Source organism: Ochlerotatus camptorhynchus, unplaced genomic scaffold (genome assembly GCF_037179485.1).
Source record: "Ochlerotatus camptorhynchus isolate MF236.1 unplaced genomic scaffold, CSIRO-AGI_Acam_v1.1 ptg000330l, whole genome shotgun sequence".
Classification (NCBI taxonomy): Eukaryota; Metazoa; Arthropoda; class Insecta; order Diptera; family Culicidae; genus Ochlerotatus; species Ochlerotatus camptorhynchus.
In genome coordinates this window covers 12,433,792-12,460,455 of record NW_027040818.1, presented here as the reverse complement: position 1 = coordinate 12,460,455, position 26,664 = coordinate 12,433,792, and the positions used below count along the sequence as shown (strand labels likewise).

At 39.6% G+C, this 26,664-nt stretch overlaps 2 protein-coding genes and 1 long non-coding RNA gene across 4 annotated transcripts in view; 2 read left to right on the top strand and 1 right to left on the bottom strand.

Moving 5' to 3' along the window:
• The first annotated feature begins 7,699 nt into the window (after nt 1-7,699).
• On the top strand, nt 7,700-14,555 carry LOC135708486 (uncharacterized). The gene is made up of 2 exons (XR_010518296.1): nt 7,700-7,831; nt 14,472-14,555. It is a non-coding gene; the product is annotated as an uncharacterized LOC135708486 (long non-coding RNA).
• Nucleotides 14,556-14,776: 221 nt separating this feature from the next.
• Nucleotides 14,777-26,664, top strand: part of LOC135708448 (transcription factor grauzone-like) — a 404,988-nt gene continuing 393,100 nt past the window's right edge. The window contains exon 1 of the mRNA XM_065230565.1: nt 14,777-15,817. Within this exon, the coding sequence (XP_065086637.1) occupies nt 14,852-15,811 (960 nt within the window). The 5' untranslated portion in view covers nt 14,777-14,851 and the 3' untranslated portion in view covers nt 15,812-15,817. The remainder of the gene's footprint in view (nt 15,818-26,664) is intronic.
• On the bottom strand, nt 15,856-19,940 carry LOC135708400 (transcription factor grauzone-like). 2 transcript variants are annotated; one of them, XM_065230495.1, is made up of 4 exons: nt 19,881-19,940; nt 19,634-19,816; nt 16,294-17,484; nt 15,856-16,233 (listed from the first exon to the last, which is right to left on the bottom strand). In XM_065230495.1, exons 2-4 carry the CDS (start codon nt 19,748-19,750, stop codon nt 16,051-16,053), a joined length of 1,491 nt encoding a protein of 496 aa, XP_065086567.1. In that variant the 5' UTR covers nt 19,751-19,816; nt 19,881-19,940; the 3' UTR covers nt 15,856-16,050. The 2 variants fall into 2 exon arrangements, with proteins under 2 accessions (XP_065086567.1, XP_065086568.1); XM_065230496.1 differs by having other exon boundaries at nt 19,634-19,784; nt 19,881-19,923.

Here is a 26,664-nt window from a genome sequence, read left to right as displayed (position 1 = left end):
CTTTAAAATATGAATGGAAATTATGAGCAGGACTAAAAATAAATATTTCAAGAGAATAAATACTAAGGAGAACTTCAAGTGATTTTTTCAGGTAAGCATTTCAGAGTGAATTCAGAGAGTGTTCTGCAGAATATTTTCAAGTGTATTGTGGAGGAAATTATAAAAGAATTCAATTTTTCCACAATTGAACACAGAAAAAGGTCAAGATTCAAGGTTTGAGAAAAAATTTAAATCCTGAAGCTAAAGATTTTTAAAGATTTCATGCTTAGAAAATTATATGATCTTGAATCCAAATCTTCATGGTTCAGGTTTTTTTTTATTTAAAATTAAATATTCCGGACATGGAGGGGGATTAGAGAGCAGATTAGGGAACGTAAGAAGTTTTCAAGTTCCAAAACTAGCAAAAATATTTGAAACGTCGAACTTTGAAATTTAAGGTTGCGAGCTTGAAATATATCAATTGGCTGAGACTTAATTCTTCTAATTCTGGGATTTTTCAACTTTAAAATGTTCTATCCATGAGGGTGACCAGTGGATTCCGATGGAACCGGTTTTTTCCCGATGTTCCCGATGTGTTTGAATTCTTCAAAATGTGTCTATATTCCAACATCACTGAAGCGCAAAAAAAAACTTTTCAGGATTTTATTGTAATATTTTCAAACATTTCTTTTTGCATCTTTTTCTCAGCGTTTATTTCAGAATTCTCTTAAAATAAGATTGAGATTGAGCACTCTGAGAGTCCATAAAAAAAATTATTTATGACAGTCTACACATTTTACAGCTTTTCTAGGAATTCACTGAAGATTCCTGCTAAAATTCTACTCAAAATTAGCTTTAATTCTCATTTGAATTCCCAAACAATTCACTTCTGAATTATCTTGAAATTTGGTTTTGAATTATCTGGATTTTTTTTTCAAAATTATCTTGGACTTCTTCTCTAAGTTCTTCTGCAATTTTCCTTGGAAGTTTCCTTTAAATTATCTAGAAATTTATTTCGTGATGCCCTTGGAATTAGCATACGTAGATACCCTGCATAAGAACTAGTTAAAATGTTACTTCAATTTCATTAAATAAATTCACAAGAAAAGATGACAAAGGCATAAGAAGCCCAAATACTTTCAAATAATATTGGTAGATAAGAGATAAATAATTAATAATGACGGTTCCAAGCTCTCAACATCAGTTAGGGTAACTTTGACATAAAGTTATTTTAACTGTCATAATACCGAACCTGCCAAATGCGTGTCGATGCTGTGACACAGCCCACCCGTCTCGATACCGTGAAGCGAGCAATTGCAATTCTCTTGCAATATTGCATTTAAATGAAATACTGCATTTCCAGATTTCAATTCCAATATAAAAGCTTAAAGTGTAGGCATCTGAGTCATGCTGTACTGGTAATCATACTTCAACATATTTTGCAACTAATTATGGAAAACTGGATAAAACTGGATGAATTCTAAAAAAAAACTGGAAGATTTCAAACATTAACTGGCATCACTGCACATCATAAAACACAATACATAGAAAATCGTATTCCGTTTTCCTAGCACATCAGTCCCTTCGTGATTTTCGCGACATTTTTTAATGTTTCCGCGATTTTCACAACTGAAAGGTCAAATCCGCGGAAATCCACGAAATTCGCGAAATCCACGCCTGTTGCAACAGCCCTGCAACTATACACACCAAACATCTGAATCAAGCTTCAGCAAAATGGATTGCTGAACTGATTCCAGCAAAAGCACTTTATACTGAATAACACAGCAATCCAGAAAATGTTGCTGGGTGCTCAGTTAACAACATGATCTGTGAAAACAGTTATCTGTTTTGGACGTTTTTGAAAATCACAGTCCCGCGTTTAATGTTCTTGAATGGAAGTGCTGTTTTTATCTAATTCATCGTGCCATCCTAGTCGAATTGACCAGAAATCATAAATTAAGTAAATCAAATTTATCATTTTATCAATTAAGCAACATTTTCCACTTATTTTCCCAATTAACATTTTGAGTTTTATAGTGGTTTTAATACATGCTACAAGTCTAAATCATACAGGGTTATTCTGCGTGGCGAATGAGGTGAGACGACTCGAGTCACTCGTGTCACCGGATTCCAGCTGGCGAGTGAGGTGAGAAAAGTCACTTGGGACGAACCCGGTGAACTCTCACCTTATTCTCACAGTCGTATTTTGGTGATAAAAGTCGTACTGAAGTGACGATTTTAAGTGACAAGAGTCGTAACCTCCGCTGCAGTCGACTGGATGGAAAACCTTAGAGTTATAAAAGCGATGGTTGCGGTTTTCGGTAATTTATTACTTCTAAATTTGTTTCAATCAATTTTTTTTTGTTCCTTCAGCTTCCTCAATATGGGTATTTTTGGAATCGGAGTGACGTGTAGGGATCGGAAACCCATGTCTGAGGCCATTTTGAAATTCAATATGGCCGCTTCCGGTTGGAGAAAAATTTGGAAATTCTGCCAAATACCCCACAAAACTGGTATTTTTGGAGTCGGGATGACGTGTAGGGACCGGACATCGATGTCTGAAGTCAATTTGAAATTCAAGATGGTGGCTTCCGGTTGGAGAAAAACTGGGAATTATTGCCAAATTACCCACAGTATGAGTATTTTTGGAATCTTGGTGACGTGTAGGGTTCGGAAATCGATGTCTGAGGCCATTTTGAAATTCAAGATGGGGGCTTCAGGTTAGGAAAAAACTGGGAAATTCTGTCAAATACCCCTCACTATGGGAATTTTTGGAAATGGGGTGACGTGAAGGGACCGGAAATCGATGTCTGACGCCATTTTGAATTCAATATGGCGGCTTCCGATGCGAGAAAAACTGGGATTATTGCCAAATTACCCAAACTATGAGTATTTTTGGAATCTTGGTGACGTGTAGGGTTCGGAAATAGATGTCTGAGGCCATTTTGAAATCCAAGATGGTGGCTTCCGGTTCGAAAAAAACTTGGAAATTCTGTCAAATACCCCTCAATATGGGTATTTTTAGAATTGGGGTGACGTGTAGCGACCGGAAATCGACGTCTGATGCCATTTTGAATTCAATCTGGTGGCTTCCAATAGAAGACAAACTTGGAAACACTGTCAAATACACCACAAAATGAATATTTTTGGAATCGGCTGACATATAGGGTCCAGAAATCCATGTCTGATGCTATTTTGAAATTCAATATGGTGGCTTCCGGTTACAGAAAAATAGAATAAATACACGTCACTCCAATTCCAAAAATACCCATATTGGACAGAATTTCCAAGTTTTTTGCTAACGGAAAGCTACCATATTGAATTCAAAATGTCGTCAACCATGCATTTCCGGTCTCTACACATCACCACGATTGCAAAAATACCCATATTGAGGGGTATTTCATAGTATTTTTCAATTTTTCTGTAACTGGAAGCCACCATCTTGAATTTAAAAAAGGCATTAGTTTCCGGTCCCTAGACGTCACCAAGATTCCTAAAATACTCATAATGTGGTGTATTTGACAATATCCCAGTTTTATTTAAACGGAAGCCGTTATCTTGGATATCAAAATGGCGCCAGGCATGGATTTCTGGTCGTCACCCCGATTCCAAAAATACCCCTAGATAAGGGGTATTTGACAGAATTTTCAATTTTTTCTCTAACTGGAAGCCGCCATCTTTAATTTTAAAATGGCCGCAGACATCGATTTTAGGTCCTTACACGTCAATCCGACTCTAAAAATACAAATATTGTGAGGTATTTGAGAGAATTTACAAGTTTTTCTCTTGTCGTAAGCAGCCATCTGAAATTTCAAAACGGCCTCAGACATCGATGTCCGGTCCCTACACGTCATCAAGACTCCAAAAATACCCATAATGTGGATAATTTGGCAGTAGTTCCCAGCTTTTCTCTAACCGAAAGCCGCCATATTGAATTCAAAATGGTATCAGACACTTCACTAAGATTCCAAAAATACACACATTGAGAGGAATTTGACTTAATTTTCAAGTTTTTCTCCAACCGGAAGCCACTATGTTTAATTTCACAATGGCCGCAGACATCGATTTCCGGCCCTTACACGTAACCCCAACTCCAAAAATGCCCATATGGTGCGATATTTGAGAAAATTTCTAAGTTTTTCTCTAACCGGAAGCCACCATCTTGAATTCAAAATGACTTCAGACATCGATTTACGGTCCCTAAACGTCATCAAGACTCCAAAAGTACTCATATTGAGAGGTATTTCACAGAATTTCCAAGTTTTTCTCGCACCGGAAGCCGCCATATTGAATTTCAAAATGGCTTCAGACATCGATTCAGGGTCCGTACACAGCACCCCGTCTCCAAAAATACCAATATGGTGAGGTATTTTGCAGTATTTCCAAGTTTTTCTCTAACCGGAAGCCACCATCTTAAATTTCAAAACGGCCTCGTACGTCGATGTCCGGTCCCTCCAAAAATACCAATATTGTGGGGTGTTTGACCGAATTTCCAAGTTTTTCTTTAACCAGAAGCCGCCATCTTGAATGTCAAAATGCCGTCAGACATCGATATCCGGTACAGACATGGTTTTCCGGTCCCTACACGTCACCCGGATTCCAAAAATACCCATATTGAGGGGTACTTGACCGAATTTCCAAGTTTTTCTTTAACCAGAAGCCGCCATCTTGAATGTCAAAATGCCGTCAGACATCGATTTCCGGTCCTCAAACGTCACCCTGACTCCAAAAATACCCATATTGAGGAGTATTTGACAGAATTTACAAGTTTTTCTCGCACCGGAAGCAGCCATATTGAATTTCAAAAAGGCTTTAGACATCGATTTCCAGTCCCTACACGTCACCAAGATTCCAAAAATACCCATGTTGTTGGTAATTTTGCAGTACTTCCCAGCTTTTCTCTAACCGGAAGCCGCCATATTGAAATAAAAATAACGTCAGGCATTGATTTCTGGTCCCCGTACGTCACCCAGATACCAAAAAATACCCATTTTGTTCGGTATTCGACAAAATTTTCCAAAAACTTTTTAGGAAATAAATCGCAAATAATGTTTTTTTACGTCTGTTTCGATTTACGAACCGCCGGTGTGGTTCGTATATGGAGGAATACACTGGAACCTGGAACCTCATTTAAAAATCACGATTGGAAAAAAAATCTTTGTCCGCAATCGAAAACAACAAACAGCCTAAACTGAAAGGGCCTAGCACAGGCCGAACATTTTCAATACATTTAAATGATGGTTTTATGCATGATTTCGAACATGTGAACGCGGATTATGTTTAAGAAAATAATAAAATATTTTAATCTACCTTGTTTGACATGAAATACGACTCGAAACGCATGTTCATAGTAAAAAATAAAAACCTGCGATTAAACTGATAAATGAACCTACAAAAACTGCGTAGGCCCTTTTCAAAAAACAAAGCAAACTGACATTTCGGCGAATGAACACCGAGTCACTTTGCAACTCACCTAAGAATGAACCTCTCACCTCACCCGAGTCGACTGTCGGAATAGAGTGAGAAGAGTCATGTGACTGCGAGGTGACAATTGTCGTCTCACCTGATTCGCCACGCAGAATAACCCTGATAGTCTACAGAACCCCCATAAAACCAAAATTGTTACTTGGGTTTAGCAAATACTGTCTGCTAGATGTTCACCATGAATAGCTCAATTCATTCAATAATAAATGGGATCGTGGTGCTGCAGTGAAACGATTTTACCAAATCAATTGTATACAGTTATTTAAAAAAAATCTTTAAAGGAATCCTGCACTAAATACAGTGTAGGATTGCATTAATTTACCCAATTTATCAAAACGAAAACAAATGGATGAAATATTATTGATAATTCAGCAAAGGTGCAAAACAAAAATATTGCTGAACAACCAGCAAAGTGCTGTCGAAAAACATATACTTCAGCTTCTGCAAGAAATAACAGATTTACTGAAGATTCAGTAAAAGGATTTCATTTTGACAGAAGTTTGAGTTGCTGAAAGTTTCAGCATCTTAATTTTGCTGGATAGTTTGCTGATATTGTATCAAGTCCAAAATCAGCAAAATTTTGCTGATTTTCAGCGATTTAAATTGGGTGTGTAGGAACCTACTCAAGCAAGGTAACAATAAAAAGCTATATTGCAACTATGATTACTTATGGCCATCAGAATGGTTCATCGGTTCCGAAGTGAAGTATTTCTGAAAGTGATATTTCTTAATGGTTTGATTTTATCCTAACGTTACCTCAATATTATATAACAGACATGTCTCTTTGTAAAACATCGTTGCTAAAACACTATCGCCATCTCGTATTTAGTGTGATGGGCAATACACTCAACAGGTGGCTGTAGTGTGTAAACGTCAAATGCAAGGGAATTGATTATGCGCCCCACAGGTTGCGGTACTACCAACTATGAAACTTTAAAATTGACCGCTACAAGCAATTGCGATGAGCATTTTAAAAGTGTTATGTCTGCTTGCCTGTGCTCATATATTCACTATCGCAACTTCTGGTAATCAGCAAAAGTACTTGCATTTTCTTCAGGCACTTTTGGTCTAACTGCAATCACACTCTCATACTCGAAATGTGCCACGACCAAATTGGAACAGCGATGTCCTACACGAAACAAAAATCAATTATTTTATCCATGTGTTTCACTTATACATTTTTGCCAAAGCATCAGCCTTATACATTCCATAAGACAAACCACATAGGTCCTATAAGAATGCATAAAAGGTATGTGTGACCGCTTATACATTTCATTTGATACATGATCTTCATTAACTTTTTGCAAGGCGTCTGCTTATTACTTGACTTATACATTTTATGAATAATCAGCAATAGAAATTCGCCAAAAGGTATAAGGAGATTTCTATCCGTGTATATACCTACCCTATATCCTATACCCTCTGACCAGAGAGCTATTTTGCTCAAGAAACACATGTTTTTGATTTCATCGTAGGAAATTTATCCCCCATGACACGCTTCAACTTTCCCTATTTCCCTTGCACCAACGCAAGAGTGCAATCCAGGATCAGGAATATCGTAAACTCGCACGTATTGACCGTTGCCACCCGCACTCCAGGTATTAATTCAACCTACCTGGCGACACTGCTCGTGACTGTAATATACTCAGTTTGCAGTGAATTTGATTTAACGTGTAGAAAATCCTACCCCTCTTATCATCAATGCTAGCTGTCAAGTTTCGATAAGAATTGTCTAAGAAGAAAACAAAGAAGAAGATACTTTTTGTGTACGAGGTTTTCTGATACCATATTTATATTTCTTCTGTTGCTACTGTTGACCGGACTAGTTGTGTCTTTTTATTAAAAAGAAGGATATTACAGTGACTATGATTTTGTTTACAAACAAATCATAAACCTTGACAAGGCAAGCAGAAAAGTAGACATCTCATCACATCGTAGGTATATTAATTAACAAATTCAAGATCAACAATTGAACTGGCCTTAACTCAATTTTGTAAACAAACCTTGTAAGGCCATTTTCTCACGAACCGAAGTCCACCAACGGAATCCAACAAAACGAACAGGTAGGGGAAATTCTCCTCTACCCGATTGTGTTTAAGGTTTGCGAATGTAGGTTTCACTTCGCGAGAAAATGGCCTTCCAAGGTTTGTTTCCAAAATGTAGTTGAGACCTTTTCAATTGTTGGTCTTGAATTGTAGGTTTTCATGTTTACAATGAAGCACCTTTTCAGCGATTAGATTAACAATCAAGAAAAATGAATCTCATATCCGACGGGTGCCGTCTGTGTTTGGATCCTTTTGCGGAGAGTTTCACCACTATCGACAGCCCGGAGCTGAAGGACCAGATGGAAAAAGTTTTCTGCTTTTTGGTAAGTGTTTCCTGAAGGATTGTCCGCTTATAAGATATCCTGAAAAATTGAGACTATTTCCCAAGTACCGTAAAACGGGGTAAACTTAATCATTGAGGTGAAGCTGATCACTACACCGTTCAATTTTCGGTTCTCAACAATCCTTATTTATGATATTTTTAGAATTTGTATTTTTAAGTAATTCATATGTAAATGTTCAATTTTGTGGAAGTGCAACTTTTAACTATCTATCTAACAGTATCAGCATTTTTTTCTGGTGGTTCGGCGAAATTACTTTTTTTTTTTTTTTTTTAACTCTTTATTTGTTCCAAATTCAAAATAAATTACATTTCATTTTAACCTAGGTGCTCCAGTTACTGCAGTAACGTACCAGCCTTAATTGTTATGATATATATCTAAGTGTTTTTACATTGTTCATGTCTTGGCAATTCAGTATTTTAAACAGGTTTTTTAACCTGCATGTCAGTATAACAATTGATATCTTAAAACTAAAAACTAAAACTAAATCTTATCTAAGTATAAAGGGAATTAATCGTTGCAATTGAGGATTGCAACGATTTTTGCCTGAAATTATTAATTATTTTGTTGGACATTCTGAATCCTTTGAAGTGCTTTTTTCCTGGTAGTGCAGCAACTAGACCATATTGGCACAGCGTAAAGCATGGCCGGTCTAAAAACTTGTTTAAATATTAGAAGTTTATTCGTCAGGCAAAGTTTGGATTTCCTGTTTATAAGAGGATACAAACATTTTATATATTTGTTACATTTGGCTTGAATGCCCTCAATGTGATCTTTAAAATTTAATTTTTGGTCAAGTATTAATCCAAGATATTTCACTTGGTTTGACCAGGAAATTGGAACTCCGTTCATAGTGACTATGTGACTACTACTAGGTTTCAAAAACGAAGCTCTAGGCTTATGTGGAAATATTATAAGTTGAGTTTTGGAAGCGTTGGGAGAAATCTTCCATTTTTGTAAATAAGAAGAGAAAATATCTAAACTTTTCTGAAGTCTGCTGCAAATAACACGAAGACTTCTTCCTTTAGCGGAAATGCCTGTGTCATCAGCGAACAAAGATTTGTGGCAACCCTGAGGCAAATCAGGGAGGTCCGAAGTGAAAATGTTATACAATATAGGCCCAAGAATGCTACCCTGAGGAACTCCTGCCCTAACAGGTAGTCGATTAGATTTGGAATTTTGATAATTTACTTGAAGAGTTCTGTCAGTTAAATAATTTTGAACTAATTTCATAATATAAAGTGGAAAATTAAACTTTTTCAATTTAGCAATCAAACCTTCATGCCAAACACTGTCGAATGCTTTTTCTATGTCTAGAAGAGCAACTCCAGTTGAGTGGCCTTCAGATTTGTTTGAACGAATTAAATTGTTAACTCTTAAGAGTTGATGAGTAGTTGAATGCCCATGGCGAAATCCAAACTGCTCATCTGCAAAAATTGAGTTCGTATTGATGTGAAGCATCATTCTATTCAAAATTATCTTTTCAAAAAGTTTACTTATTGAAGAAAGCAAACTTATTGGACGGTAGCTAGAAGCTTCAGCTGGATTTTTATCCGGCTTAAAAATTGGAACAACTTTTGCATTTTTCCATTTATCAGGAAAGTATGCCAAATGGAAACATCTGTTAAATAATTTTACCAAGAAAGACAAGGTACTCTCTGGGAGTTTTTTGATGAGGATATAGAAAATTCCATCATCACCTGGAGCTTTCATATTTTGAAAATTTTTAGTTATAGACCTTACTTCGTCCAAATCAGTCCCCCAGGAATCATCAAAAATATTTTCCCGAGAGAAAATATTCAGAAAATCTCGAGCAACCTGATTCTCAATAGGACTAGTAAGACCCAAACTGAAATTATGGGAACTCTCGAATTGCTTAGCAAGTTTCTGAGCTTTTTCCAAATTTGTGATCAAAATTTTACCACCTTCTTTAAGCGCTGGAATAGGCTTTTGAGGTTTCTTCAAAATTTTTGTGAGTTTCCAAAAGGGTTTGGAACTCGGGTCTAATTTAGAAATATTATTTTCAAAAGTTTTGTTCCTCAGGGCAGAGAATCGCTTTTTAATTTGTTTTTGCAAATCCCGCCAGATAACTTTCATGGCAGGATCGCGTGTTCTTTGATATTGTCTCCTACGGACATTTTTAAGACGGATCAAGAGCTGAAGATCATCGTCTATTATAATTGAATCGAATTTAACCTCGCATTTTGGTACTGAGGCAGCTCTTGCTTCAACTATAGAAGTAGTCAGAGATTCAAGAGCATAATTAATTTCATCTTTGGTTTGCAAAGGAATGTTTGGATCGAAGTTATATTCCATAAATGTTCGATACTGCTCCCAATCAGCTCTATGGTAATTGAAAGTAGAGCTGTTGGGATTACAAATTATTTCTTGGGATATTTCAAAAGTTACTGGAAGGTGATCAGAACCGAAGTCAGCATGGGTAACCAATTGGCTACAAAGTTGACATGAATCAGTTAAGACCAAATCAATAGTGGAGGGATTTCTTGCAGAAGAAAAGCATGTTGGGCTGTTTGGATATTGAATAGTGTAATAACCTGCAGAACAATCATCAAACAGAATATTACCATTGGAATTGCTTTGAGCATTATTCCATGAGCGGTGTTTTGCATTAAAATCACCAATAATGAAGAATTTAGACCTATGACGGGTAAGTTTCTGGAGGTCACCCTTGAGAAAATTCTTTTGCTGGCCTACGCATTGGAATGGCAAATAGGCAGCTATAAACGTAAGTTGTCCAAATTTTGTTTCAACAGAAACCCCCAAAGTTTCAAAAACTTTGGTTTCAAATGAAGAAAGAATTTTATGTTTGATTCGTCTATGAATAATGATGGCAACGCCACCACAGGGTCCATCAAGACGATCATTTCTATAAATCAAGTAATTTGCGTCCTTCTTAACCTTATGGGCAGGTTTAAGGAACGTTTCAGTTATAACGGCAATATGCACGTTATGAACTCTTAAAAAGTTAAATAGCTCGTCTTCATTATCTTTAAGAGATCGAGCATTCCAATTTACAATATTTAATGCTTTAAAATCCATTACTGAATTTTAAAGTCATGACAATATTATTTGCAAATTTTACTCCAGTTTGAATAGCATCAAACATGGAGTTAGATTTAAGCATATCAGAAATCATGTCAATTAATGAATTCTGTAAAAATTCCATTTTGGGGGCAGTAATGCTTCCTAAGTCAAAATTGTCAAAATTTCCATTAGAACGTTGGTTAGTATTTTGATTTCTACCCGCTGCAATAGCAGCATAGGTAGCTCCATTAACTCGCTGAACATTGTTAGCAGCAAGGGGAGTAGGTACAGATGAAACATTTGAAGCAGGGGAGATATTTGTACCTACGGGTACGAATGTAGAATTTGTTCCTCGCTGACCGTTGTTAACAGCAGAGAAATTTGTACCTGGTCGGAAACGTGGAGCGTTTCCTACCTGACGGTTAGAACGAGATTGTAGGATCGCTTTGCGAGTCTTACATTCCCAAAAATTGGATTTGTGGTTTTCACCACAATTTGAACATTTAAATTTCTTAGGATCTTCCTTCACAGGACAGTCGTCCTTTGCGTGAGAGGAATCACCACAATTCATGCATTTAGCTGGCATGTAGCAATTTTTAGTTCCGTGACCCCATCCCTGGCACTTACGGCACTGAGTGAGGTTTTGAAAATTTCCTCCAGTCTTCCTGAAGTGTTCCCACTTCACTCGGACATGGAGCATAAGGCTAGCTTTTTCTAAGGCCTTAAGGTTGTTTAGTTCACTAGACTTGAAGTGAACTAAATAAAAATCATTAGAAATCCCGTTGCGCGAATCGCCAGGACGGGATTTCATTTTCATTTTGATTACTTGGAGTGGCACAACTCCAAGTAATTTTGCCAGTTCATCTTTGATCTGATCCAGGGATTCACCACTGGGCAGTCCTTTCATGACAACCTTGAACACACGTTCAGTTTTGGTGTCGTAAGTAAAAAATTTGTGCTTCTTCTCAGTAAGATACTTGAGAAGACATTTAAATCCGTCCAAGGTTTCAGCCAATACACGGCATTCACCCCGACGTCCAATTTGTAGTGAAAACTTAACTTTCACGAAATTCAAAAGTTCCATGCGAAGAGCATGGAAATCGGTAGTGGTTATCACAATAGGGGGAATCTTTTCCTTCTTGGCATTAAGCCGGGAAAGTTTACTAGAATTTTTCTTGGATGATGGATCATTCTCATCATCCGTGAGCAAATCAAATTGATTACTCAAATTAATTTCATCAGAAGGGGGGTCAAGAGTTTGCCCCTTTCTTTTGCGTTTAGGCGCCATGGCGGCAGTAAATTTTTATCCAAATCGACTTCCAAGCAGATTACTATAAGAATCTGAAGGATCGAAGAGGAATTTTCCAAATCGATATCCAAGAAGGATTACCTCGGGTAGGGTCCAAACAAGGATCGAAGAGGAATAAGAGTTGAACAAGGTAGAAAATTTTTTACAGGTTGAGCACTGAAAAGTGCTGTTTAAATTTGTTGTAGCTTTAGGTAGTAGTAACACTTCCTTCAGCAAAAAGCAAATAGATCCGCACGGCAAGAGAGCACGATGCGGACTTGGCGAAATTACTTATTTTCCTTAAGTAGTCACTGAATTCGAATCTGAAATCAGATGTCGTTCATATGAACGATTTCGTATAATAAAAATGATTTTATATGTAAAATTGATGTTAATTGCCTACATTTAGGCGTATTTTCAGGGAATCAAGAAAATCATATCTTCCGATGCTTACTGACGATAAAAACACTATTAACCGAATGATAATCAGTGTACATCTGAGATCATATATTATCATTTGTGTTACACATCATGATCAGCAACAAAAACGATAATCCACTGATATGAAAATCACTGTGTTATTATCTCGAAAACTAGCAACTTACTGTCTTCGGCAAAGTTGATCTGGGGGGTCAAATACCCTACAGATTGGATATTTTTTGGAACCGGGATGACGTGTAGATGTCGAAAATCGATGTCCGCCGCCATAATGGAATCCATCCATTGGTTTCAGAAAATACAACTGTCAAATACCCACACACACCCTATTCTATTTCGTGAGATTTCGCAGTGCCGATCAAGCGCTGCGCCAAACGTGTTGAAGTTGACCGAAGTGTACCAATCAAGGTGTCAATGACCCATCTGATCGGCTCAGAAGCACATGACCTCGAAGGCATCACCCAAGGCCTATCGTGTCGCTGATTATGATGTCTCTTGCCACCACCCAATTACACACGTTCAAGGCTACCAAGTTCACGGTCTTATGTAGTTGTGGTGTCTTCTACAATGTACCACCGATGAAAACCATCAAATATCCCCCCCACTTCAGATCAATCATACTTCGGGAATGGGTTGTGATCCAGATAAGCTTCGCATTTGTAGTTCTGCTGCAGGCAGGATCCTGTGGTTGTTGTTGATCATCAGCATGCCCCCATGGGCTCTTGCCGAACAAATTGCAAGTTGCTTAGTGTCGTCATGCGAGAACCGTTGACCCCACCGACGATTCCCTCTACCGGCAATCAAATTTTAGAGATTGAGCAAAGCCTTACTGGTCTTACAAGAACTGATTGGTAGGCCACCCATTGCAACGGGGCCTCGTGATACAAACTAGTTCAACACAAGGATGATTATAGAGATGCATCTGCAAAATGACCGGACTCACGGCATGGAATGTAATTGCATTGATCTGTTCATAATTCCTATACTATTACGTTAAAGCAACCGTACATAAGTCCAGATCTGATGGAATATTTGAGGTTATGTATCGACATTCCCCAGCTGTACAGGCAGTACAGAGACTATGGACATCTTTATAAAATCCTGTGGATTGCCCATCGAAGTCCATACTCAAGAATATATGAGGAACAACGTAGGGGAAATCAAGAAAATTTCCATCCCGGAAGACCCTTTGGCAAGACCGTTTGTGTCCTAAGCGTGCCGAATCGTGTGCCATGTTGTATTCGGGCACAGTGTGCAGAGTTGATTACCCCTTGCAAATACCCTACAAAATAGGTATTTTGGAACCTGGATGACGTGTAGATGTCGAAAATCTATGTCCACAGCTATTTGGAATCCAGGATGGCGTCCATTGTTTTAAGACAAAACCCAAGTAAACGAATCACAATGGCGGCGGACATCGATTTTCGACATCTACATGTCATCCGGTTCCAAAAATATCCATATTGTAAGGTACAGTTTTCATAAACCAATGGTTGTCATCTTGGATTACAAAATGGTGGCAGACATCAAAAATACCCACATTGCCATTTACTAGTACAGATTTCAGAGGTATTTGTTGGTATGCCAAAGATATGATTGGAAAAATATTCAGGTTTATCCGGTAAACAGTGATCAACTACCCGTTTTACGACAACCAACAAGCCCTCTAATGGCCCTTTCTGCAATATAAAGCTGGTTGTCATGGCCATGTTTTTAAAATTCAAAAGATCGTACAAATGGCCTATCTTCCAAAAGGTTCAAACGAAGCGAGGACGAGGTTTTGAGTAGCCAGGTCCAGTTCTGATGCTACTGATTTCAAGAATTCAATCAAATTTCCCTTTCTACCTCCAGATTGAACCCAAACAAGGATACTGCTCCGGTGTGTGTCAGAGCTGTTCATATGCCATCTCCGAGTTCTACCAGTATTCGGAAAAAGTACGCCAAAATCAAGAACTCCTGAACGGAAATAAAACAAAACTCGATCCGACTGTGGACTCGAAGATCGTACTGGAAAGCGTCAAAGTCGAAACGCTCAGTGAATCTGGGCTTCCGGCAACACCCGAAGAGGCTTGCGAACCGAAAGGAGAAGTAGAAGTTTCATGCTCCGGTGATGACGAATCGTACGAACCTCCGCCAAAAAAGGCACAAACCAAACGAAAAGGCCGTCCCAGAAAAGAAAACTCGACGATGTGGAAGCAGACGAATCTACGCACAACTCCAAACAAACCACTATGAAAACGCAACAAGATCGAAACGAAGAAGATCAGCTCTTCAACAAACACTTCCGCATGATCTGCGACCTGTGTGGAACATCAGCAGCAACCTTCACAATACTCCGTAGTCATTTCTGGAAGGAACACAAACGACGTGACGGTTACGTAGTTTGCTGCAACAAGAAGCTGTCCAAACGGTACACCATCCTGGATCATATCGATTTTCACGCCAACCCGGATGTGTTCCGGTGCGAGGTGTGCGGGAAAAAGTACAAGAACAAGGACACCCTGAATGCACACACGCTCTGCCGGCACTCGAGCGAAGATCAGCGTCCATTCAAGTGCGACCTTTGTCCGCAGTCCTTCGCTCAGAAGTCTGCTCTCGCTCTGCACATGGAGCGGCATGTGAAAGTTAAGTGCCCTCAGTGTAAAAAAATGTTCGCCTGTAATAGCACCTTAAGTATTCACATGACCAACCAGCATAGCGGCAAGGATCGGACAATGGTTTGCGACACCTGCGGTCAGGAATTTCTGAGCAAGCAATGCTTCGATCGGCACATGAACGAGCACATGGGAATCGAGGTACAGCGGTTTCAGTGCGGAATCTGCCAGCGTTGGTTGAAGGGTGAACGGAATTTTCGAAATCACATGAACTGGGTACACACCGACGGTGACCGGGAGTTCCAGTGCGATATATGTCTGCAGAAATATCCACATTCCCGTGCGCTGCAGTGCCATAAACTGCAGACGCATGCAGAGCCCAAACACGAGTGCGAATTTTGCGGCAAGAAGTTCAAGAAGGCAATTGCATTAAAGGAGCACCGCACCACCCATACGGGTGAAGTTTTGTATGCCTGTGAGCATTGTGGAATACCGAATAACTGTAAGGCGAACTTGTACCAGCACATCAAACGGCAACATCCGACGGAGTGGGCGCAGAAGAAACTAAAGGCAACTCAAAAGAGCGGTTCCTCTTGAAGGTATGTTTGTAGGTCACGAGTTCAAATGTGTTAAGGTAACTATGAATAGCAGGAGTTAGTTCTCTTTTCGACCATTTGAAGATTGCCTTGTTCTTAGCGAAAATTGTCAACGATCATACCACGTTTGAAACACAGTTCCAGGGAATTGGGGATGTTTCGGCACAAACAAAAATATCTTTACTGGTTTTTCTACTAACCTTGTACTTCAAGCAACCTTTCCTTTTTTAACACAGCACTTCACACCGTTGCACTGTCGTTGGCTGATGACCCATTGCCTTCGGCGGCTTTCACTTTCGAATCCGCCCATTCAACTGGATGTGCCTTCTTCATATGGGCGTAGTAGCTCGCGTTCGAATTCATCGAAACCGGACACACCTTACAGGTGTACAGGGTCTCTCCCGTATGGGTAGCACGATGTTCCTGAAAAAAAACTCAAAGCTTTTACCAAACATCCTTCTGAACAGCCATTCAAAAACCTACCTTCAACGCCAGCGGCTTTTTGAACCTCTTGCCGCAAAACTCGCACTCGTACTTCTGCTCGCCGTGTACGAACCGCTTGTGCCGGGTCAGTGCCCTTGAGTGGAGATAGTTCTGGTTGCAAATATCGCAGATGTGTGGTTTGCCAACCTCGCTGTGCAGCTGCACGTGTATCGTCAGAGCACGCTTCCCGAGCAGCCACTTGTAGCAAATCGGGCACTGATGCTTCGTTTTGTCGCCGAGACCCATGTGCACCTTGTCGATGTGCTGCCGGAGGTTACTCGGGGCGCTCGGGCCCGAAAATCCCTTTCCACACCGGTCGCAAACCTTCGTACGATCCACATTATCATGCGCGCCCTTCATGTGAGCTTTCAGCGAGATGGAATTGGCAAACACTTGACCGCACTGCGGGCATGGCATCTTCTCGTGGTGCCTCTTGTGCGTTTGTAGCAAGGATTCTTTGGCAAAGAACCGATTGCACTGATCACACTGGAATGGCCGCTGTTCGTCACTTCCGTGTACATTGGCCTGATGTTCTCTGAGATACCGTTTGCTTTTGAATGTCTTATCGCAAACCTCACAGCGGAATGCGGTCGGGTTCGTATGGACCGTTATGTGGTCAATCATGGCCCACTTTCGGGATAGCTTCTTCTTGCAACACTTAATGTAGATGCCTTGTCCGTGAGTCCCGCGGAAGTGACTCCTCAACGAGTTCAAGTCCTGCGCCGCATGTCCGCACAAATCGCATGTCATTTCGTAGAAGTCCTGTATAATAATGTCCTGTTGTTGCAGTTCCTCCCTGGATTTTAAAGCAATGTTCTTCTTATTCTTCCTTTCCTTGAGCTTAGGAATGATCTTCTTTTTCTTCTTCCGCTTGGGTTGCACTGTCTCATCTTCCTGTTGGGATCCTCTGGTTCGCTTGGCTAGCGGTTCGCTTTTCACCTCTATCGATACTAGCGGTTCGGCAAAGATTTCCCCATCGGAAGCATCGGAGGTTTCCCGTTTGAAATCTTCCAGTTCATCGGATGACGACGATTCAGTCTTGATTTTGATGTGGGCGATCGGCACCGGTCGGAGCCGACTGGCGAGCGTTTCCTGATTGCTGCGAACCTTTTCCGAATACTTATGGAATTCTGAGACGATCGACAAACAGTTGCCGCAAACTTCGGACGAATGTCCTGGTAAGGGCTCGATCTGGAAAGAATTGATAGTCATGATCACTGCATTTCGTGGGAAGAATCTGGACTCACAAACCGCAGACTAACATTGCGTATTGCACGAAGGCGATCCTTCCTAATGGGGTGCTTACATCTGTGCGGATTTACTCGCACTAGTGTACTAGCTAACTAGCACGAATTTCAGTTGCTCCTGAAATTTCATGCTGGTTGACGCTGATGCCCTGTTTACATTATGCTAGTGAGTTTTTTTTGCTAGCAGCTAGCCCATTAGCGCTAGTGAAATAGCATAAGTGTAAACACCCCATAAAAGAAGAAGTCAACGTACCTAAATCCAGATTTTAGCAAAACAAAGGTGCGTGTCAGCGGAGAATCCTCAGCCAGTAGATTGATCCAAAAAAAAATATGGAAAACTGTTTACACAGATTGCTAAACGCACAGAGAACAGACGTTGAGACTCGAACTAAATTTCTGTAAAAACTTGTGTAAAGATTCCTATTCGACTTCAGGAGATGATAGCGCCACGTAACGGCGACGTTCCCACTTATCTTTACACAAGTTTCTGGTGGAAGTTGGACGTCTGTTCTCTGTGCTAAAAGGGTATTCTCTAGCAGCAAGAGGTAGAAACGAACCTCTGCTACGACTTGGCGATGCAACCTGTCGTTTTTATCTAAATTTAAGCTGCGTGTAGTTCTTCCGAAAACGCTTAACATTGTCTTTTTAATAAACAAAATACTAAAATCTCATTTGTATTTACAATTTTGAAGTACTGAGTCTCTCGGTATTTTGTGACAACAATCAATAACAAAACAACTGTAATGTGAACCGAGCGTTCAGTTTAGGTTATCGAGCTGTTTGTAATCAGTTGACAAATGACGAGAAACATTATATAACAGGAAGGATCAACATTTCACCGAGATGACTGCTGACCGCTCAGCTGTTATAATCTCGATAGTGTAATTATCGACGTCGGTAATCTGAATTGAGTGTGTATAAAACCAACATATAGGGGAAATGGCTGTAATGTTGGCCTATGGATCTAAGATTGGGCCCATCGCTAAAAATCTACTATTTATCAATTTTATCTAGATGAACGTGTCATTGGGACGGTACTAATGGATATTTTTGGTTGCTATTGAAAATTTAGTCGATTGCTTAATTTATGTATGGGCCCAAATTATGTAGGAGCATTTAGGCCGACATTATATCCATTCCCCCTATCATAAGCTAGAGGTTCAAAAAGGCTCTGATAATCACAATGCAACCTGAATTTCCAGATCCAAGTTTGGAGTTTGAATATAAAAAAAACATACTTAACAGCATGAGGGCATAATACCCCGTACAGACTATGGCTTATATCATGTAACATAGGCCATCTTGCAAAGAGTACTCAATTTGTTCCGAACGGCCGAAAGTATAAGCTGGTGCACGGGATGCCTCATGTTCACTATGCCCCTCTTACACCTACGTATGCTTAATGGGGTTTGCAATGTGCGTGGGCCTTAAGTATTTGTTTAAGCATTTTCAGCAGTGTTGAGACCATTATAGCATTTTCCAGGTTATCATCAAGTGGTGAAGTAGGCTGTTTCTAATTGGCTGCTGATCTGGTAAAACAACAATGCCAGGATGCAATTACACGATTATAAATCGCCAAAACCGAATTTCCAACAATGCTGAAATCACAAGAGCACTTAGTTAGTGCAAGTTTGAATTTTGATCAACTACCTCGTTTGGCATGATCGCGTCAATGAGAAGCAATTTGCAGCGACTTGCCACTGAAAATTCAACTTTATCCGAAAGTAGTTGATTCGAAGCGCAGGGAGACAACCATCAAGCAAGCTCTATCACAGGCCGGACCATTTCATATTCATCACCGTCAAGCAATTGGGATCACTTGTTTCACGTCACCATGGCTATTTGGATTAAAGCAATGCAATTTCCCCGATCTGATGGTAGTGTTAGCATGCGTGGGTGAGCAACCCAAGCTACCAGTTACGCCAAACCGACGATCAAATGCATTGTTTACTAAAGCAGATACGTCCCTTCGAAAAAAGTAATCGAGTAATAATTTAATCTATAATACCCTGCGAGTAGAACCTATTATCAGGTGAAGTAAAATAGAAGAAAACCTAGGTTCGGAAGCATTAAGCTACTTACTATACACTTACCACAAAATGGAAAACCTGGCTCAGTTGCTCCTTCAGGTCCGACTTTTCAATCGAACGCTTGGTTTCGGTGAGCTCTCCCAAACACAACCGACATTCCTCCACCGATGGGCTCTCCATTTCTGTTCGGTCCGTAGATTTTGCTTTTCCGTTTCTGTGAATTAAGGGAGCTCGGTGATTCGGAATCTAATGTAGGTAGGTACATATATCAAGTAATTTTACAGCACCTTAAGATTGACAGAAACCTTACAATTTTTTTTTATCAGTGAAATTTTGCTCTGGAACGAACAGATTTATTTTGATTACAAACAGAAGGACCAGAAACCTTCAACCAGAATTTTCGCGTAACTTTTCGAAAGGACCAATGTAACATATCCGCCAAGGGGCAAGCCAACTGTACTAAGAGTTGGCAGTGAGTAAAGTTGAGTTACTCACATTTACTCAAAAATGAACAAAGTAGTCTACATTTTTTGACGTAGGACTACGTCTTTGATTTCTATATGGGGGTACACTTTGTGAAAACCGAAAATGGAACATGTAACAAATTAAGAAAGATTTTGAGCGTTAATAACTCAGCTGCCCCTGGTCCAATTTCAATAATTTTATCACCAATCGATCAGAAATATGGCTACGCATCGATAACAATGCTTCCGAATGTTGATTTTCAACAAGAAACTATTGAAAAACTTGTAAATGTCCTGCATTGTCCAAAAACGTCGAATTAACTAACAAATCCACCAATTACCTACATGCATATGCTGCTTCCCCAGCACAGTCGTCAGAGAGTAGTAAGTAGTCGAAACAATTCGAAGTGGCATTCGTCTCCGATCCTCGGGCGCGTGCGAATAGGGAGGATGGAATTGCGTAATATTTTGCACACTCATCGCCACATTCAGAACCAAACGCAAATTCTTCGAGATAACTATCATCCGTCGTCTGGCTCGCCGTGGCGGTGTCTGACGTATCTCCGGTCTGATTTACGAAGTGTGCTGAAGGTGTTCCTGAAAAATGAGATCCGTGATGCTGTCACCTACACTAAACACGCCAAGCGTAAGCGGCCATGGATGTCATCTACGTTTTGAAGTGACAGAGACGCACTCTGTTTGGTTTCGGAGGTTAAATCATCACCAACTTTGGCAACAAAACGGCTCTTTTCAGGGCCACCAAGCTTATTACAGTAAACAGTACGAATAGAATTAATCTGCATGTTTGTCCATATTCAGAACCAACGACCACATAAAATGCTCATGTAATCAAACTGGAAGCAGGTGTACACATTATTTTGATCAACCTTGATCAACAACCATTGGCAAACCAACGCAAAATTAAAGGAACCAGTGTCGCTACTTGATAGCAAACTACTCATGATGGGAGGAGTCTTTGTAGCTTTTATACCACTTGGTTGCACATCATTCTGCTCTAACCTGAAAAGATATAAAGCAGCGCTGCTGTCTGGTATCAGCTCATTTTCACTTCGGACGGCGTGGTCAGCAATAGCAGCAGTAGGAAGGTGGTGGCTAGTCCACTCTTCTATAACCCAACAAGTAACAATTCAGTGCCAACATTTCAAAGGGGCGTAATTGCTTTTGTAAACAATGACTTTAGCCGTCAATTTCTCGCGAATGAAATCTTACCTCTCCAAAATAACAATGCTAGCTGGTAGAGGAAACATTCCTCTACCTGCTGGTGTCATTATTTTTCATGAGTGAGCTTTTATTCGCGAGAAATCGACGGCTAAAGTCATTGTTTACAAATAAAATTACGCCCCTTTGAAATGTTGGCACTGAATTGACTGGTCGTGGCAAAGGAGGTGCCAATCGTCATCGCAAATTCTTCGAGATAACCACCATCCGTCGTCTGGCTCGCCGTGGCGGTGTCTGACGTATCTTCGATCTGATTTACGAGGTGTGCTGAAAGTGTTCCTGAAAAATGAGATCCGTGATGCTGTCACCTACAACAGGGCCATCAAGCTTACATCAGTAAAGAGTTGGAATAGAATTTATCTGTGCTTGTTTGTCCATATTCAGAACCACAAGCCCCCAACGACCACACAAAATGCTCTCCAGAGTTGTAATCTTGTAACCAAACTTGGAAGCAGGGGTGCAAGTGATTTTGATTGATTCTCTCAATCAACTTTCTCTTTGAAAAAAAATACTACAAATTTGGTACGCCTACAATTCAAAAACGGAAAGAGTTGAGATAATAGATAATTGATCAATTAAAAGAACTAAATGCTCTTCACATTTATTTCGTCCACTAGCGGTCCTACGTCAAGCTTCCGTTCGTGCCCCTAGGCACAGACCCTTCTACTTTTTTTTTCATTCATTGAAAGATGCAAGTTAGATGACTCTTGTGCGGGCCTGGGGATGCTTAGGCCTCTTTTGCTTTCTAGAGATCGATGGCTAAAGTGTAATGTCTGAAGTTTTTGGTGTTGTGGTGGTGTAAGTGTTACCATTTTTTCCAGTTTTTTTTTAACTTGCCCTGAATGAATCTTCCACCTTCTACCGAGGGGAGCGACTCTATCTAAGATGCAGGAATTTTTGGCTTTGCTGTTGTGAGATGCTCGCACGCTTAAGGCAGGAAGGCAGCTCCCACACCTGGACCCTACATATCGACACACGAGTTTAAAAAATAAAATACCTCCAATTTTTTGCATATTATTCAGAATAACATACTCCCTTTCAAATGCCGTAAAAAAAAACTTTTTGTTTTGCCCCAACCAGAGATATGAACATTTGAAAAGTGCATATTTTTAGTAGAAAAACGTCAATAACCTGGGGGTAAGACAGCTTTCGATCATGAGTAAAATCGGAGTTAATTTTGAGTAACTCTGAGTAACTCGCGTTGCTCAATATCTTATACACATAGCAACCTGATTGTTATATTGAAAACAATGTTGATACCGATACAAAGTAAATTGATGTGCTATCCAGTTTTCAATTATGAACCTTGGTGTAAGTATCAATTAAAAAGGGAAACTTATAATCTATAATCTTTCATAAATATAATTTTCGACTGTATGGGTGTTGTATGCAAGCCAGTTTGTAGAAGCAGAATGTGTGTAACAGTTGGTATGGAATTTGAACTATATCCTGGGTGGTAGAATCTAAAAAAGTGGCAGCAAACTCCCAATCCATGAAGTGGGAGGAGAAGAGGAATGGCGTAGATGTCCTGAAAACCCTAGATAAGCCGCCATTGCCTCATACTTGTTCTGATGTTCTGCCTAACAACGATTCAGCAGCATGAAACTCTGCGAATTGTGAGTCGGCGCACTGAAAACTGTAGGAGTTTCGCGCACTCAAGCTTTGAAATTAATTAAAACCCGGAGCGGATCAACTTAATCACAATATTGTCCAAACATTCCTCAATACACGTAAGAGTGAGGGCCAGGGGGTTACCCCGACGTAGAGGTAAGAGGACCGTACACTGCACATCTTGTTCACGAAGTACCTTGGACTACCAAGTAATAAGCCGACCCTGAGACCCAGCTCGAGGAGTTTTGTGCTACTGCACTTGCCGGTACAAACGAATAGTTACACGTTATTGAAACTTTGGAACCTAGTAGTACTTGTCACGATATACCTCAATATTAATCTTGAATTTCTTCATGTCTGAAACTAGTTCAACAAGATGAGAGAGATCTTTTACAGACTGTGCGAGATAAACTATTTATGTTCACAGGGCTGAAATTTCTTGAATCTCTGGTTGAGTACCAACATGTATAGTCCTAAAATAACACCACCACATCATCAAACATCTTCAACGACAACACTTTTGTGAGGTACATGAATATGGGACTTACTATTCACATATTTATTTTCCTTACTAATGACAGTGTTTGTGTCACTGTGATACAATGTTGATACGACTAATGTTGAATATTGGCATCACGACACATCGGATGTGGCTACGAGAGCTCGTACTCGTTCTCTTTCATTCAGCACACCTCGAAATGCCGTCGACAAAGCTTCCAGAATTCTAGGGTTTATCTTCAGGATTGCCAAAGACTTCCAGGAAAGGTAAGTCCTATTTTGTAAGCCAATCATATTTCTATGTCGAGTGATTTGCCAGTAATAATGCGCAATGGCTGCATATATATATTCACGTGGTTCTTTGAATATTTACAACTTTAAGCAATAAATCCCTGGTCTGCCTTGGATTTTTTAATGCTTGAAAACTGTGTTTATATTGAAAACCAATTATGCTGTCAGACGATATTTTCTTTGATCAGAAAATCGAGACTACTTTGATAATTTTTGAGTTAATGAGAGTAGCTCAAATTTACTCGCTGCAAATATATTTACTCTGAGTACAGCTGTCTTGCCCCTAGTCAATAACTCTTGATCGGCGAAAGATATTGACAAGCTTTGTGGAGCAAAAGCGCCTTCTAAAGATCTAAAAGTTATTTGAAGACACCTTTGCTGAGAAATTTGAAATAAGAAAACTAGAGAAAAACAACTGTTTTTTAGAGCCACCCTTACTCAATTCAAGAAAATAGCTCTAAATCGGTCAATCTAAGAGATACAAAAAACAAAATTGCTTTTAATTAGCTCAGCTATAACTTTGCCGAAGAATGTATACCTTAATTTATTCAAACAAAGTTAGATTTTTGATTTCAATGATAATAAGAAGCACCCTAGAATTGATTGTCATAAAAATGAGGGCCTAACTATAAGGAACAACTTTGTAGAAGAGACTTTTAGTCTAAAGCTTCAATTTCAAGGTTCAAAACATATCATTCCACCTAAATCTGCATTCTGGACCGCTGTGCAATGTTAGAAGAGTTTAAATCTAAAGAACTAAGAAAAAAAAATTACGTCTATCCGGTAGCTTTTGAGGTTTCTTCCCCCGTAGCAGCTTTTAAAAAATGACTAATATTTTTTTTGACGTAGGACTACGTCCTAGGGAAAGGCCAGCTCCAAGTATAAGCATCAATACCGATTATGGAAATATTAAATATCTTAATATTTGTGATATTTGTGAATGTCATACTTAGTCTGACAGTTGTTTTTTTTTTGTTTTTGACTATTTTTGGTTTTAAGTGTACATTTGACATTCGTTTAACGAAAAATGGATTTCACACGAGAGGCAAGTTATTCCCTTCACTATTATTCTAATATTTTTTTTTAAATTTGAATATTTGGTTCTTTGATTGTCACTGGCCTGGGGTGGGATGACTGTAGCCTGTCTTTTACCAACACGAAATTAAAAAAAAACATCGACGCGCCTAAGCCTCCGTGCATCCTCGGTGGAAAACAACACTTCAGTGCCAACATTTCAAAGGGGCGTAATTGCATTTGTAAACAATGGCTTTAGCCGTCGATTTTTCGCGAATAAAAGCTCACTCATGAAAAATAATGACACTAGCAGGTAGAGGAATGTTTCCTCTACCAGCTAGCATTGTTATTTTGGAGAGGTAAGATTTCATTCGCGAGAAATTGACGGCTAAAGTCATTGTTTACAAAAGCAATTACGCCCCTTTGAAATGTTGGCACTGACTTGATCTTGCTGGCCGTCACCACCGAAATCCACTCCTTGTCCTCCTAAATTCGACATTCCTTGGTACCTTAGTACATGATATCAGTATACACGTTCCGTGTCCGTTTTCGCTTTATTCGCCATGAGCCTGGTGAGATTTGCTGCCGGATTTTGTAATGGACGAACGGCCAATGCCGAAGCCAAAAACGAAGAATTACGCAAAAATGATGACAAACAGAAAGCTGCATCAGTAAACATAAACAACAACGGTGAAACGTCATTGAGTGCACGGTGTACGCTATATACGGTAAGATATTCCGGTAAATTACATTTGCATAGTGACGTCATTCCTATCCTTTGAGAACCTAGGAGATCCTTTTACTGAACAAAATGAAGCGATTTGCTGTGTCTGCAATGTATTTACACTGTACAATTTGAGTTATTCCCCTGCAAACTATTGAAAGATAGCAATGACGTCATTAGTCGACATTCAAACTTGATGTTTACAACCGAGAGTATATTACATTGTTTATGTATACCGTGATTGAGTGTATTCGTTATAGCTACACTGTTAAAATAGTTAACTTTGTAGCTTTCCGTTTGACAGTTAATATCATTAATATTTATATTAAAAACTATAATAATTACTAATTTGAGCAATTTTTACACCAAATATTACTTCAGATCAAGTTGTACTTCCCCTAGACTACGTCTTTAATTTCTATACTGGGGTACACTTTGTGAAAACCGAAAATGGAACATGAAACAAAATTATGAAAGATTTTGAACATTAATAGCTCAGCTGCCCCTGGATCAGTTTCAATAATTTTATCACCAATCGATCAGAAATATGTCTACGCAATGCTTCCAACTGATGATTTCCATCAAGAAACTATTGAAAAAGTGGTAATGTCAAGCATTATCCAAAGTACAAATAAAAAGTGATAATTTGTTCACTGTTTTCGTGAAATAAACTGTTGTTCCCAAACGCAGTCGTCATAATCAAGTACCACTTGGTTGCACATCATTCTGTTTAAACCTGAAAAGATATAAAACAACGCTGCTGTCTAGCCTCAACTCACTTTCGCTTTGGACGCCGTGGTGAGCAGACAGCAGAAGCAGCAAAAGCAGTCGTCTGGCTCGCCGTGGCGGTGTCAAACGTGTCTCACTACGAGGTGTGCTGAAGGTGTTCTTGGAAAATGAGATCCGTGATGCTGCCACCTACACTGAAAACGCCAAGCGTAAGCGGCGGATGTGTCGTCTACGCTTTGAAGCGACAGACGCACTCTGTACGGTTTCGGAGGTTAAATCATCGCCCTTTAGCAACAAGATGGCCCTTCTCAGGGCCACCAAGCTTATTACAGTAAAGAGTAGGAATAGAATTTATCTGCCTGTTTGCCCATATTCAGCACCACGACCCCAACGACCGCACAAAATGCTCTTGATCTTGATTTTGATCGACTTTTAATCGCCACGGCCGGATATTTTCTACACACAGTTCAATGGAATAAGCAACAATCTAGCATCTAATTCGACGAAGACGACAGGAAACATTT

Bases quoted from the DNA above. Each gene is read 5' to 3' on its own strand.
- LOC135708400 (XM_065230495.1), bottom strand. From the start codon at position 19,750: ATGGAGAGCCCATCGGTGGAGGAATGTCGGTTGTGTTTGGGAGAGCTC. The intron at 17,485-19,633 runs GTAAGTGTATAG...AATTCTTTCCAG, and splicing joins GCCAGGTTTTCCATTTTGTG to ATCGAGCCCTTACCAGGACA. The intron at 16,234-16,293 runs GTAGGTTTTTGA...GTTTTTTTTCAG, and splicing joins AAAAGCCGCTGGCGTTGAAG to GAACATCGTGCTACCCATAC.